Here is a 15,710-nt window from a genome sequence, read left to right as displayed (position 1 = left end):
GCGCCTGCCCCCGTCCGCGTCCCCCGCGTGCCCGGAGTACTGGGCCGCCTGCCCGCTCCGGGCCGCGCCTCCCGCCTCCCACCTCCCACCTCCCACCTCCCGCCTCCAGCCGGGGTTACGTGAGCCCGGGGCGGGCGGCCGCCGGGCCAATGGCCGCCGCCGGGGCCGCCGCGCTCCTCCCGCGCCGCCGCCGCCGCCGTGGGGCTGCGGGCTCCTCCCGCAGGAGATAACTGTCAGCGCGCGAGGCGGCGGCGGGCCGGCTCAGTCATATGACCGGCAGCCGGCAGCTCCGGCGCCGAGCAGAGTTACTCAGCTGCAGCGGCCCCGCGCTCCCGCAAGGCTGGGCGGCCGCGCCGCCGCGATGGCCCCGCCACCGCGGCCGCCGCCCCCGGCTGCGCGCTGAGCTGCCGGCCCCCCGAGCGCCACGGCCGGAGCTGCGGCGGCGGCGGCGGCGGCATCATGGCCCCGACCCTGCTCCAGAAGCTCTTCAACAAAAGGGGCAGCAGCGGCAGCTCCGCGGCGGCGTCTGCCCAGGGCAGGGCTCCTAAGGAAGGACCCGCCTTTAGGTGAGGGGGGCCGGGGGGCTACTCTGGCGCGGGACCCGAGTTGGCTTCGGTGCTCGCCGGGGAGGGGACGGGTAGGGGAAGGGGCCGGGTAGGGGAAGGGGAAGGGGCCGTCCGGGACGGCTCTGCCCATCGCCGGCACCTGGTCCCGGGCTTGTCAGCGTGGACGCGCCTGATCCGAGTGTGGCTCCGGACCCTCCGTGACCCTTCCTCCCGCTCTTCCTCCACAACTCGGGGTCCTTCCCCATTTCAGAGTTCTCTTGTGTTCCTTGGGGTTCCCAGGCGTGCGCTTGCTTGGCTGTGGCGACGGGAGATTCTCCGGTTATTGGGGTGAACCCCTTCCGGGCAGAGCCGCCTGGGCGCCTCTGCGGGCCCAGCAAAGCTGTGAGCTGTCATTTTGAGGGCAGCTCCAACCTATTGTGTACGTGACAGTGTTTTGAAGTTCTGAAGGAGCAACAGTCACGAAAAAGGCATCTTTCTTCTTTCTTGCCATATATGACAAGCTCTCAAACGGATGAATGAAAGTATGTAATTTCCACATCATCTGGAAGGTTGAAGCCGCATGATGTGTGGAAAGGGGGAGTAAGATGCAATTATGAAATTTCCGAGATTTCAAGTGATCAAAGCTGATAATGTATATTTAATAGATTTGATCTCTCGAACACGTACCTTTGAATATTGATAGCATTTATGGGGAGCTTACTATCTAAAATGCTTTATGTTGATTTCTGTCGTTTACTTTTCTATCAATGCGGTGAGGTAGGTGCTATTATAAGTCCCATTTTACAGGTGAGGAAACTTAGAGTCCCAGAGAACTTAGGCGGCTTGCCCAAAATCCACAGCTGTCAGTGGTAGAGCCTGTGTTTTGACCCAAGCAGTTTGACCACAGATTCCAGTCTTTAAAATCCCTATGCTATTCTGATTTCAAGGGCTAACGTTTAAAAGATGCCTTAAAATGTCCTATATTGCTTTTGAGCACAAGTATGTTGAGGGGTTTATTGATCTTTAACAATTTTTCAGCACATTTTAAAATTGAGCATTAACTCCCAAGTCTGACACTCTTCTAGGTACTTTTTGGCCAGAATGTCTTGCAAAAACAGTTCATTGTTAAACAGATCTAGACCCAGTATAATAAACCTTTTAAAAGTTTGAAGTGAAACTTCGAAATAAATTCTGAATTAAGTTTTATGTTCTAGATTTTGCTTTTCTTGAATTCCATCATTTAAAACAGTCTCTCACTGTGGTCATGTGAAAATTAAATAACGTGTGTGTGCGCGCGCGCACACATGGAAGGCGTATTGTGAGGACTTTAAACTCCCCGAGTTAAATTCTCATGTTTTCTTTAGGCTAACGAGCCTTATAATTTGAGTGGGAATTCTATGCCTTTTGCTAGGCTGAGTACTAGTGATGCCATGTACTTCTCAGAATGGTAGAATTACTTCGGACCCAAGGTGTGTAATTTCGTCCCTTCCCTCCCTGTAACCCAGACTATCAAGGGTACAAAGCCTGGAGCGGAAGGGGCATGTGATGTTACAGGTGTCTGTATGTTGGCAGCTTTTGCCAAGGACATTTAAAGCCATTTGAATGCAGGAGGACATAGTGGCAGTTACATTGTCATTGTTTTCTGTGCTCCTTGCCCAGTTGCCGACCACCACTTCCTCTATCCACAAGTTTGACTGAGTGTATTTGAACCAAAAAAATTGGGGCTATATTTAGGGCTTTGGGCCATATTAGGGAAATTGATTCCCACTTTGTGGGAACATTTTCAGTAGTGTTCTGACTTCTCATTTGTGTATAACGAAGAACAGAAAATCGTGCCAAGTATGGCTTTTTTTTTTTTTTTTGACCTCATTAGGATTTTCTACAAGTATTTGAGGTTGATGTTTTTGGAGAATTTGGGGATCCCAGTTGAACATCCTACTTGATGAGGGCCCCCTTCAATAGTGTCCCTGATAGAGGTCACCATGGCAAAGAAAGTAAAGTAGCAGATGTGAGCAAGGATGCTGGAAGATGGGAACAAACCATCCTGTGCTCATCAGACTGACAAAGGAGACCCCAAGCAAGTCTTTCCATTTGCTCTTTTCACCTGGCTTAACTCTAAGATGCTGTGTAGCTGGCCTGGGGAAAGCTTCCAGGAAAATTTTTCTCTCTACCTAAAAAATTGTGAACCTGTGTTTCATTTTATCCAGATTTTGCCAAATAGGAGCTGGTATGTACTTCGGGGAGAACAAGGTGCCTTATTGCAGGGCATTAGCTGCCCTTGGGAACCTACCTTGTAGTTGAATAGAGTTTTAGAAGTGAAGGTAAAACGCTTAGATTAAAAATCAAGTATTCCTAACATGAATTTGTATTCTTTAGTGCATTTAAATACAGGATGTAACTTGTTTATCTGGAGATTGAAAATTCACTGAGGATTCAGGTAGACTTTTGGGGCAGTTTTGTAATGTATATGGGGGAAAATCTAAGATCCAACTTTTTGTTTGTTTTAGAGTTCATACATCTTCTGTTTCCATGATGGACTTTCACTGGTTATTTTAAACTTTTCTCAGAATTGTTTTGCCCTTGTTGTTAGTCATTTTACTCTTGTGCACTTCCTAGTCCCTTCGCTGGGCTTATGACTGTTCTCATTCCTCCAGTTTTTACACACTTGATTAGAGAGGAAATCTGTTGTCCAATATAACTAGTTTATCTCACAGGTCATTTTCAGGACTTCATGCTTCCTGGCATTTCATCTAAAAACAGTATCATCACAGTCAAGATTTCTTCTGGAGTATTTCCTTTAGGATCTTGACAGAAAGCCCTTTTCATAGCTTTGAGGAAACAGGTTGCTAGGAAAACAAAAGAAATCACGATTGATCAAACTTACGTGTTTGGGAGAAGTAGTCAAAAATGCTATATGATTATGGTATTTACATTTGAATAATGCTTTGTACCAGAAAATAAATTAGGACCCCCCCCCAAAAAAAAAATGATGTGTGCAGTGACTCAAGTCAGAAATAGAATTATATTCTTGGTTACCTAGGATTTAAGGCCAGGACGTTTTCAAGCCACGCTATGCCCAGTGACTGACAGGTGTGGTTCAAGTTTGAAGCATTATCTTAAGGTTGTTCTTGCTGCTGCTGTTGTTTTTTCCATATCTTTTGTAAATTAATGGGGCAGTTTCCCCCTAAAATGTGTATTTAGCAGGGAGATAAAAAGACTCTGGACTATCATGTTTTATTTTGGAGCAGTTAAATGAAGTAGGGAAGCATATATATTATCTGGGATATGAAGAACAAGTGAAGGCATTGCAGCTGCTTGTTAGCTAGCTGTGTGAATGCCAGAGAACAGTATACCTAAGGCCAAATGGCCTAGTTAGTGCTAATCCCCACTGTTTCGGTAGAACAAATTTAATCTGTTATAGAGTTAGTATAAGTGTAATGTAATCCACTTATCAAATAGCATCTGATGCCTCTATGCTTGTGGCTTGGTGCTCTACCTGTATAAATCCAGGCAGGACACCCATGGTCTCGCCTACTGAAGTTTACAATCTAAAGGACAACAGATTGTACACCAAGATGAGTAAATAGCAGACCACACACTGGAAACTATGACAAACAGATAAACACTGATAAAGAGTAGATTTTTATATAAGCACAGAATTGAAAACTTACTTGCTGTTCTTGTGCTTGGAGTGACTAAGGGCAGGATTGTGATTTACTCTTCCCTCCTATGGAGGGAAATTACACAGAAGTTCTTCCTCCCCTCCCACTAGTAAGTCTCCAGATGCAAGTATTTCTAATGAGATTTGTTCTGAGGTAGGGTGGAGAATATTTTGGAAAAAAACAGTTTTGTTCTAGGACACTCAACATTTTTAATGCCAATAACGTAAAACGTGACATATAAATAGCGGTTTTGATTTCTTTTGACTACTTTCTAAAAGAAAGTCTTTCTGTACATTTTTCTTGCTTGCTGCCTTGGATCTACTGGCATACTCCTTACGTCATATCTCCTTGTCCTGCAAGATACTATGCACTGGTTAGTGATTTTTTCAGATATGAAGAAGGGAACCCTTCCTTTGAACGCAGTGAGTTCTATTAAGAGCACTTGGAACACAGATTGAGGAGGCCATTGATTTAGCCCTGCCTCCTGCACCATGTTGTTGTGAGACCCCACAAGACTCCATTTTTCTGATCCTCAGCTTTGTCATTTGTAAAGTGACAGCATCAGACCTATGAAATAGAGTTGTGGTTAGGAGGTAATGAGCTTGAAAATCTTTTGAAAAGAATAACATGCAATACAAAATGATTTTAAGTATTACCAAGCATCTTTTTTTAGGTCATGGAGTTCAGTATTATTCCTGTTGAGGCTTTATGAAAATGGAACCATTTTTCAGAGGCCGTTTTCTTTCCGTAGATGAGAGACTTGAGACAGAGCTGAAGTGAACTGTTTTCGCTTGCGTATTAGTTTTTTAACCTTGATTCAGTCAGTCATGAAACAGAGATCTTAAGTTTTCAGAGAGATATTAAAGACGTTCAGCGGGCACTCACTCAAACCTGGTAGAGGTGACGGGGCATCAGAAAGATTCTTAGAAATACTGTGTGTTTGTTTTTTCGAAGTTATTTGCAAATTTTTATTATCAAGAATAAAATCGCATTTAGCCAAAAAAGGAAATTAGTTAAGCAAAATGGTATAGTCACACAATGGATGACATTCTATAGCAGCCGAATCATAATTTTATACACAGACACCGAAACACAGAAAAATGTTCTCAATAGAAGTAAAAGCAACTCTAGTAGCCTGACTTCACCACTGTGCAATCTATGCATGTAACAAAATTACACTTATACCCATAAATTTATATACATTTTAAAAAGTAAAAGCAAGTTATAAATTTATGTGGAAAACATTTAAAAATAGGAGCGATTATGCATGTGCAGAATAGGCCAGCAACACTCTACACCAACATATTATAACAGTGGTTGCCAAGAGGTAGGTGAAAATTTTATTTTAATTTTTTGTGTTTTATTCTTGTTGGTATTTTTGGATTTTGCTCTAATGAATTTGTGTTACTTTTGTGATTTGGATTATTTTAAACCTAAATATTCTAGATTATTTAACTATTAGATTATTTAACTATTTAAAGTAACTTAAATAGCATTTAGCGTATTCTACACCATGAGGTAATAGAGTAAGGATAATGTTTATGGAGAAACCTGATTTGAATACATTTCTTCATAGAATCTTTCTTCTTCATCAAAAAAACTGTTAGCTGCTATTATTAAAAGTAATATGTTTGTTGTGAAGTTTAATGTATTTAAAACCTAAATTTGTTACAAACCTCAGAGGCCAAGTTAATTGGCGATGTCAATAATGATAGGAAATATGTATGTGCAAAATGTTTAGTAGTTTGACAGGGTCGCTACTTCACCTGAGCTGCAGAGCCCAGTGTAGTCTTTGTGGGGGCTCAGAGTACAGTTTAGGAGCTGCATGCCGCTCAAGCTTTATTTGAAATACGTTTAGAAAAGACTGACACAGTCCTTTGGATTTTGAGGGAATGTGGATAAGAGGGCTGGATTAGATGTTTTAAAAGCTAAAACATGTAGTTATAATTTTAAGTCCTGAAATGTGAATTTGTCATATGATGCATTATTATTTGATTTAGTAGGTGGTACTAAGAGATGGATGGAGGCACATGGTCTTTTAATGCATGGAGTATACAGCTCCAAAAAGAGCAGTGGTTTTTGTTGTTGCTTTAGGTTGTGTTTCTTGTGGTTTGCCTGTGAGGTCAGCCTAAGGAAGCTACTTTGCCATTGAGTTTCCTTGGAAATGGAAGCTGTAAAAGATTGTCCTTGCCGTCATGAAGTACTTTGGCTGCCAGCATGAACTCCTGGTGGGTGAATCTGATTTGGGAACTGGTAATGTGCTTTATTTCTCCAGCCACTGTTTTTCTTGGTGTGGGTGAAAAGGAACAAATGTTTTATACTGATTGTACAAGCCCCTTGGCTTAGTGTGAATTGTTAGGCCTGCACTATGAGATCATGTACTTGGCTGTAAAAGTAAGTCTTTCCTTTGGATGTAAGAGTGCTGAAATATTTGGTGAGTTCCTACTTACCAAGCATTCTTTATCTCAGATTTGTGAAAAATGATTATTATGTAAAAAAGGAAAAACAGGATGGACTTTTCCAGCTAACTGGGCATGTAACAGTGATTTCCCTCAACCCCACCCCATCTGTAAATGGAACATCCATGACTCACTTCTCATGGCCACACAGACACTTTTGTAACCAGTGCTTGAATGGGAGGGTGGGATGGGGATGGAAGGAGATGGGCTGGCACCCCACTTGTGTTCAGCCAGAATCTGTCCAGCTGCCTTTATAATGGACTTCTGAAAAGGACAATGTGCCTTCTCATGCATCATGCTACATATTTTTTTTTCCTTATTGCACTTTCTGTTTGTGCCAGAATAATACAACATATTAAGCGCAATAAAATGTAGCCATTAATACTATAATGTTGTGGATAAATGTTGTATAGCAGAGTACTCTTTCTGTTATATAAGATTTTAGTATCAGCATGAGTCTGGATCCCTGATTATCATATTTCTCTCTCCTGAACTGTGTGCCTTCATTTCTAGGAATTATTTTTCTAGTTATTTGTCCCTGTAAACTTGTTTAATTTGTAGATTACACTCTAGAATTTGTGTCCATCATAGTGCTATAAGAGATCTATATATTGGTTTAGACGATGATTTTATCACCACACCTAAGACTTTTTAATCATAAATAAGAGATTTCTGTATTTGATATATATCTTTAAATAAATGATTGGTGTTTGGTTATGTACTGATGTCTAATTGAAAATGACAACCAATTCATGCAGGATATCTAAGTGAGAGTGAGCACTGAGGCAGTAGAAATTCATCCCCCAAAAGCTGAGGGGGACTAATTGAGAACCTACGTATCTGGTGGGGACCTTACCCTGTTTCCCAGTAAGGACAGTTGCATGTTGTCATGGCAACTCTTCACAAGTTGAAGACAAGTTAGACGTTAACCTGCACATTCCTCAAGAGATGAAACAGGTGTTGATTTACGATGTGTTAGGAAGCAGCAGCAAATTTACCAGTCCAGTTGATTCTGACTTTAACACCTTATAAATACTTCAGACTGCCAACTCTCTCTCTGATATGCCTGGAAAGTTGGACATTTTCTTTTTTTGTCTTATAGTCAAAACCTTTGGGGTTATGGGGGGAAAAGTATATTATCATTCGGTTCTTCATTAGCTATCCTCACTCAAGTTCTTCTATAAAATGTGATTAAAAAATAGTAACAAAAATACCTTTTACATTCAATGCCACAAAGTCTTTTAAATTTAAAGCATACATCTGAAATAACTGTGAATGAAACAGGAAGACATACATGTGATAGTTACAGCATGGCTGTGAGAGTTCTTCTAAATCCTAGCCTTGCCATTGTATCTCTGCTTTTAATGCAGTGCTTGGCAGGAAGTTGGCGTTTAATAAATACCTGTTGAATGAATGAACGAATTCAAGAGTGTTGAACACTGATAATCCATAAACAGTCTCTAGTATTCCAGAATCTGATCTCTGAAATATTTCTTGATGTTTCTAGCATGCATTTTGACATTTTAGAAAATGAATCTTGTTACAGATGGCTCAACGAAATTTCCTCCTTTTTGTCAATATTAGTGAATTATTTTTCTGGTATCAAAATGATAGGGTAAAAGTGCTCTAACAGTTTATTGATCTGCACCCCCACCTCCCTAAGAAAACCTTTAAGAAGACACTTGCTTAAGTAATATATCAGAGATCCGGTTATGAAATCCCACAGCTGTCAGAAATGACCTACTGAAAAACGATTTAAATATTTATGAAGCTATGAAATTGTTAGCTGTGGGTTGATGATGTAGAACTCTTCTCTATATACTTTTTAGATTCATTTGAATTCTTGTGTGGCTTGGTAAAACTGAAATACATTATGGAATAAAATGAGCAAATTGGTTCTCTCAAATTTAAGATAATAGTACACTTAATTGTGAAAACAATATTGGTATTCTGAACCCTGCAAAGACTATATATTTGCAAGTTAAATGAAGTAAGCACTTTAGGAAAAAAAAAAAAAAATGGAATCATCTCTGCTTTCCATGTATGATTTTTCCATTTGAGAAACTAACTTAGAAATGGATTTGTGAATCTGACATGTTCTTTAAAAAGAATGTGCCAGACTAACATATTAATGGTGGCCTACACTGTGTGAGGAGGTGAGCCGTGAGTAAACATTTTCTCCAAGCATATCAGGCAATGACTGTTTACTTTAGAATGGTACATTGAGTAAGTTAGTTGCTAGGGCAGAAGGAGGCAGCCGGAACTACTGGCCCTGCCCTGCACAGAGGGCAGAGATGGACCCCTGGTAGCCACTTGGTGCTGAGTGTGCAGGCTCCATGGAAGACCCTGTGGATGCTGGTAACTGGCCCCACAGTGGGGTTGCCATATATTGCTTCGTGCCATGTGTACCTGAGAAATTGCTTTTACATGAAGTTATGATTTTAAGATTTTTTCAAACATAGCTGATTAAAAGTTCATATAAAATATGTTGAAATATAAGCCTCTTACTTCACACCCCAATCCCTCTTCCCAAAGGCTACCATTGCTGTACCAGTTTCTTTCGTATGCTTTTAGAAATACTCTATGCAAATACAAGAAAAAAAATTCTTTCCCTCAGACAAAATGGTGGTTGCTACCTACACTGTTCATCATTTTGCTAAAAGTTGCTTTGTACTCCTTTGAATAAATGCATATACAACACTTAACCCAGTAATTCTCAAGTCTGGTGAGACACTAAAGTCACCTAGAGAGCTTTAAATGCCCAGACTACTTCTCAGAGATCTTGATTTAATAGATCTGGGCTGAGGCTTTATGTTTGTCTTTATGAAACTCTCCCTGGGTAATTTACGTGTGCAGCCAAGCACACTACAATAGTCTTCCCTTATCTGAGGTTTCACTTTCTGCTGTCAACCTCAGTCTGACAATATTAAGTCAAAAATTCAAGAAATGGACCAACTCTGGGTACACTGCCTATGAGTTTGCTCTGCAAGGAGCAGTACCATTTAAAAAAGAAGAAAGAAGATTCCAGAAACAAACAATTTGTAAGTTTTGAATTGCACACCATTCTGAGTAGCACGATGGAATCTCCACTGTCACTTCATCTTATCACGTAGGCATTTGTCATCTCACATCATCACAAGGAGAAGGAGGGTGACTATAGTACGATGAGATATTTCCTGAGAAAGAGATCACGTTCACGTAACTATGACTATAGTATATTAAAATTGTTCTATTTTATTATTATTTTTGTTAATCTCTTACTGTGCCTAATTTATAAATTAAACTTTATCATAGGTATGTATGGGAAAAAGCATAATATATACAGGGTTTGGCATTAAGCACGGTTTTAGGCATCCACTGGAAGTCTTGAAAGGTATCCCCTGTGGATAAGAGGGGACTACTGTAATTCTAACCAGTTTTCTACTGATGGAGTATTTACTTTCAGGCTTTATTGTTAGAAATGGTGAACTTCCTGGTTGAAAGATTCTTATGCATAAGCTCAAGTATATTTCCAGGATAAGAACCCAGGATGGAATTTCTGCCAAATTGCGCTCCAGAGAGGTTGCACCTGTTTATACGCCTACCAACAGCATATGATAGTGGCTGTTTAGTGAGGATGATTTAAAGTACCCTGAAGAAATAGCAGTGATAGGGTGGTGGGGAGACTTGGACCCTAGATCATTCTTGGTCGTTGTTGATCACTTGTCTAGTTCAACATGTGTGCAGATTGTTAAACTCTTTTACAGCTCAGTTTGGCTGTGCATTCCACACTTAAAAATGCTCATACTTTTTTGACTCAGTAACTTAAGAGAAAAAACTTTTGTGCATGAAAATGTTTACAAAACAAATCTTTGTGCACAAAGATGTTCTTTATATATTATCATTATAATGTTAAATAAAAGGATCATAACAATTGTCCAACAGCAGGAAAGTATCTAAATTGTTACGTCAGCTTTGTAGGATAGTAATGTAATAGTTAAATGATTATGAAGACTGTGTTAATATAAAATGTTTATGTTAAATGAAAACAACCAACACCAGTTGGTATCTACAAGATGAATATATTAGTAAGATATGCAAATGTATGACCAAGAACTAGAAAGAAAAACAGAAAAATAGTAAAGAACAGTTGACATTATGGGGTGATGAGATTGTGGATAAATGGATAAATATCCTTTGTTGGTGGTGGGTTTTTTTTTTTTTTTTTTTTTTTAAGATAGTCTCACTCTGTCACCCAGGCTGGAATGCAGTGGTACAATCACAGTTCACTGCAGCCTCGACCTCCCGGGCTTAAGTGATCCTCCCACCTCAGCCTCCCAAGTAGCTAGGACCACAGACAGGCATGCACCACCATACCCACTTTTTTTTTTTTTTTTTTTTGTAGAGACGGGAGCAGTGGGGTGGTCTCACTGTGTTGCCCAGTGTAGTCTTGAACTCCAGGGCTCAAGTGATCCCCCAACCTGAGCTTCCCTAAGTGCTGGGATTACAAGCATGAGCCACCTTGCCTGACCAGAAATATCCTATAAAACGTGTGGGCAAAAAATAAAAATTAGAGGCCAGGCATGGTGGCTCATGCTTGTAATCCCAGTACTTTGGGAGACTGAAGTGGAAGGATCTCTTGAGTCCAGGAGTTTGAGACCAGCCTGGGAACAAAAGGAGACCCCATCTCTACAAAATAAAAAATTTAAAAAAAATTAGCTAGGCACATGCTTGTGGTTATAGCTACTTGTGGGTCTAAGGTGGTGGGATCACTTGAACCCAAGAGGTTGAGGCTTTAGCAATGATCACACCACTGTACTCTAGCCTGGGTGACAGTGAGACCCTGTCTCAGAAAAAAAAAAAAAAAAAAAAAATGAAAGGAAAAATATAGAATTCTGTTATAATACAAATAGCCATTTATTTATGATGATAAAGATGTTGTAAACCTTGTTAATTAGTGAAGACATAAATGTAGCATATGTACGTAAGTGACTTCCCTGAAATCTTTTAGAATGCTTTTAGAATAGCTATTTCTCAAGAATTTTAAGGGAGCCCATTCCAGCATTTAAAAAATAATAATATTCTTTACAATTTGCTTCCCTATACCAAGTGCTTTTTACTTAAGTCATTTCACACATGTCTCATAGTTATTCTTTGATGATAGATATTTTTATTATCCAATTTATAGATTATAAATTTTCCATAATTATGGATGAACACTTGAGGCTTGCCTGAAATTGAGTGGTTAACTAGTGACCCTGGGAATTCAAACTGAAATCAGTCAGCTCTTTATTAATACATGATCTGTATTCTCTCTCTGCAGATTAATATTTGAAGTACTTAAGACTGAGATTCAGTGGTAGATTTTGTGAGGTTTATAAGAAAGTATTAAGTCTAGCCGAGCGTGGTGGCTCACGCCTGTAATCCCAGCACTCTGGAAGGATGAGGCAGGCAGATCATTTGAGGTCAGGAGTTCAAGACCAGCCTGACCAACATGGCGAAACCCTGTCTCTACTAAAAACACACAAAAAATTAGCTGGGTGTGGTGGCATGCACCTGTAGTCCCAGCTACTCAGGAGGCTGAGGCAGGAGAATCGCTTGAACCCCAGAGGCGGAGGTTGCAGTGAGCCGAGATCACGCCACTGCACTCCAGTCTCAGCAACAGAGTGAGATTCTGTCTCAAAAAAAAAGAAAAAAGAAAGTATGAAGTCTGAGTACTATTTCTAGGGAGCTTACTGTTAATTGTGCAATAATATACATTACGTGTGAAAAACTAATTAATAATACAAAACAGTGGTTCGGGACCAAGTCTCTAAAGTCCTATTAAGATGAAAGGAAGGAGTGAGGGAGGGCTCTTTAGTCTGGGCTAGTTAGGGAGGCTCTATGGAGGAGATAAGAGCTAATAGGTAGAATTCAGAGAGGTGAAAAACTTTTTACCTTAGAGGTGTTCCTGAGTTAAAAATGAGTGGACCAGTCTCTATGAAATCAAAGTATTCCTATGAGGCAAGATACATTTGGACCGAATTGTGCAAGTTGTTGCAAGCATTATTAATTTTAAATTTTAAATGTAGGTAACCCCAAAGTGTAGATGGGGAGGGTCTCCAGTCTATACTTTGAGTCTTATTAGAGTAGGGCCTTTGTTACAGATTTACATTTTTTGTTTGTTTTTGTTTTTGTTTTGAGATGGAGGCTCACTCTGTCGCCCAGGCTGGAGTGCAGTGGCGCGATCTCGGCTCACTGCAACCCCCACCTCCCAGGTTCAAGTGACTGTCCTGCCTCAGCCTCCCGAGTAGCTGGGACTACAGGCGCATGCCACCGTGCCTGGCTAATTTTTGTATTTTTTTTGGTAGAGATGAGGTTTCAGCATGTTGGCCAGGTTGGTCTCGAACTCCTGGCTTCAAGCGATCCGCCCGTCTCAGCCTCCGCAAGGTGCTGGGATTACACGCGGGAGCCACTGCGCCTAGTATGGATTTACATTTTTGAATTCAAACCTGACTCTCCCACTTGCAATGTGGGGCACATTATTCTCTCTAAATGAGTTTTGGTTTTTTTGTTGTTTTTTTTTTAATATGTAAAACAGTTGTAAAGTTGCCTTTCTTGCAAGTTTGTCTGAAGACTAGAGATAATACATATCAATTGTACCGCACAGTGCTTGGCAACTATTAGACATTCAATATGTAGTGTCTCTTGTAACTCTTAGAGACTTAAATATTATATGTCTTTCCCTCCAGCTCTTTCCCTGTATTAAATGCATCTCTGCTGATCTCAAGGTTCCAGGGAAATGGCAAGTAGCTTGTCTTTACCAAAAGGTGGAATTCCTGCTCTGAAGGCAATGTGGAGCCACTGAGGTTTTAAGTAGTGGATTGGTGGAGCAGCTTGCTAAACACAGGGACCTTAACTTAAATTTTGGTGCTGAGATGCAAGTTAGTGCAGTTTTAGTGTATATGATATATGATATCAGCAAATAGAACGTATGTGTATTCCCCAGTCTTCCCTCTCTTTCCCCTATCTCAGACCTCTCTTATCTTCAAAGGGAAGAAACAAAACTCATACAAGCTGACAGCTTCATGCTCCCAGCCTTTAAGCTTCCCCTCCAGCCTGTGGCAAAATCTGTACTTGGTAAACCTACCAGCTAGACAACTATCTCTTTTTGTATCCTTTAATATCAGGAGCTTCTTTTTTGTTTTTTTTCCTCAAATTAGTTTCCTGACAGTTCTCTTGCCTCTTTTGATTCATTTCACAAACACTTATGAGGAGCCAATTATGGCAGCTAATCCTAAAATTCTGGACTTTCTGTGAGGAAAGGAGTTTGTGTTTGAAGGCTCTTATTAATTCGGTTGCTCACAATTGTTACATTTTTACAAATAGAAAAGGGAGAGGGTTGGAAAAAGGGAGGGAAAGGGAGAGGCATTTGTATCAGAAGCTAAGGGGAGAAAGCTCCCAATTGTCCAGTAATCTTATCTACAAAGTGCTAAATACTGCCAGTAATTGTATGTAGGATGTGGGTGCTGGTTTAGATAATGTGCCAAGGGAAGCAGGCAACCTCTGCTCACTCCAGCTAAAGCTGTTAAAAAGCAGTCTAGTTCCAGTAGGTGCAAATCCACACTTTAATTTGTTCATCATTTTGTCTTCATTCTTCAAGTCCAGTTTGTGTTGGACTTTGATCTTATAGCTGATTACTGTGCCATGCTGCTCTTTAGTTTACTCCAGCAGAGCATTGAGTTTTACGGCTTGGACTGTTAAAGTCAATATTGTGTTTAACACAGCAGTAGCAGAGAGAGTTGTCCTGAGCTTTCCGTGACCTGCTAGCATGCTCAGCTAGCATGCTTAATGCTATTTAAGAGGAGAGTTCCTTTCAGAATTATGTCAAGATTAGCTATTGATGGTGAGAATTGTTGTGGTCCAATCACCAGACCACAGTAGGTAAGTTCCCTGGGGTGAAAGCATTGCCATAATGTGTTAGACCTGTGCTATGCTCTCCATTTACTTTAGAAATCATTCTGTACAAGGCACAGGGCCTCCAACTCATCATTTTCCCTGCAGAGGTTTCCCTCAGAGATGTTTGTAGTTGGGGAGGGGCAAGTTACCTTCAAGGAGACAATAATTGGGTCTCTCTTCTTCTTTATTTCAAATTCCAAAGTATTGTGAATCTCTTTTATTACCTGTCTGTTCCAAAGACTCCACTTTTCTTTTCATCTTAGAAATATTTGGCATGTGAATCTAGACCAACTCTGCCTGAAGCACTGAGGCAAGCAGACTTGATCTTTTTTTTCTTTTTTGCTTGGCCTTCTCAGGAGTCCGTTCACCATCAGATTAGTGAAATAGAGATTCCTGTGTGGCCTTGTCAGGGCAGGGGACGAGGACATTTGAACTACTTTGCTCTAGGCTCTGGGTGGCCTAAAATCCTCACAGCTGGAATTCTCCATCTGGTCCCATCCAGTTCCAGAGCCTGGACCAGTTCAGCTTCCTAGGCTGAGGTTTGCATCAAAGCTTGTAAGTAATGAAGGGTTTATTATGTCTTCCATTGCTTTCTCTTTCTTGGGGACCTAACTGGTGTGAATGGAGGAATGTCCATGAGTCACATTTCAGAGGAAAGCTGGACAGGATGTGAAAGTGGTGGGGAGATCACTGTAAACAAAAAGATTAAATAATATCATGATATATAAAGTAATTTCCAAGTTTTGAGCTCGAATAATGTGGGTAGCATAATTAGTGGAAATAGGAAAGTTACAAGGAGAAATTGGTTTTGTACATGTTGAATTTAAGGTGCAGTTGGACACTCCAAGTTTTGATATTCATGAAGCTGTGGTTGTCAGAAGATATTAAGCCAATATTTGCCAAAGAGCCCAGAAAATTCATCTCTTGCTCTTTAAGACTTTTCTTTTTCTGTTCCCTCCTCCAGAATTACTTTTGTAGAAATTCTGTTCCTTCTTCCAAACTCAGTTTAGATGCCACCTCTGATTATCTTTGTTGATTGCCCCAAATGGGCATGCTGCTCCCTTTAAACCAGTGGTCCCCAACTTTTTTGGCATCAGGGAACAGTTTCATGGCAGACATTTTTCCAC

General features: G+C 40.7%; 1 protein-coding gene across 2 annotated transcripts in view; it reads left to right on the top strand.

The window, feature by feature from the left end:
- Positions 1-253: 253 nt before the first annotated feature.
- Positions 254-15,710, top strand: part of FNIP2 (folliculin interacting protein 2) — a 138,145-nt gene continuing 122,688 nt past the window's right edge. For both annotated transcript variants that reach the window (XM_050790940.1, XM_050790938.1), the window contains exon 1: positions 254-566. In XM_050790940.1, coding sequence (XP_050646897.1) covers positions 460-566 — 107 coding nt within the window. In that variant the 5' untranslated portion in view covers positions 254-459. The remainder of the gene's footprint in view (positions 567-15,710) is intronic.

Source organism: Macaca thibetana, chromosome 5 (assembly GCF_024542745.1).
Source record: "Macaca thibetana thibetana isolate TM-01 chromosome 5, ASM2454274v1, whole genome shotgun sequence".
Classification (NCBI taxonomy): Eukaryota; Metazoa; Chordata; class Mammalia; order Primates; family Cercopithecidae; genus Macaca; species Macaca thibetana.
This window is presented reverse-complemented; position numbering and strand designations above follow the sequence as displayed.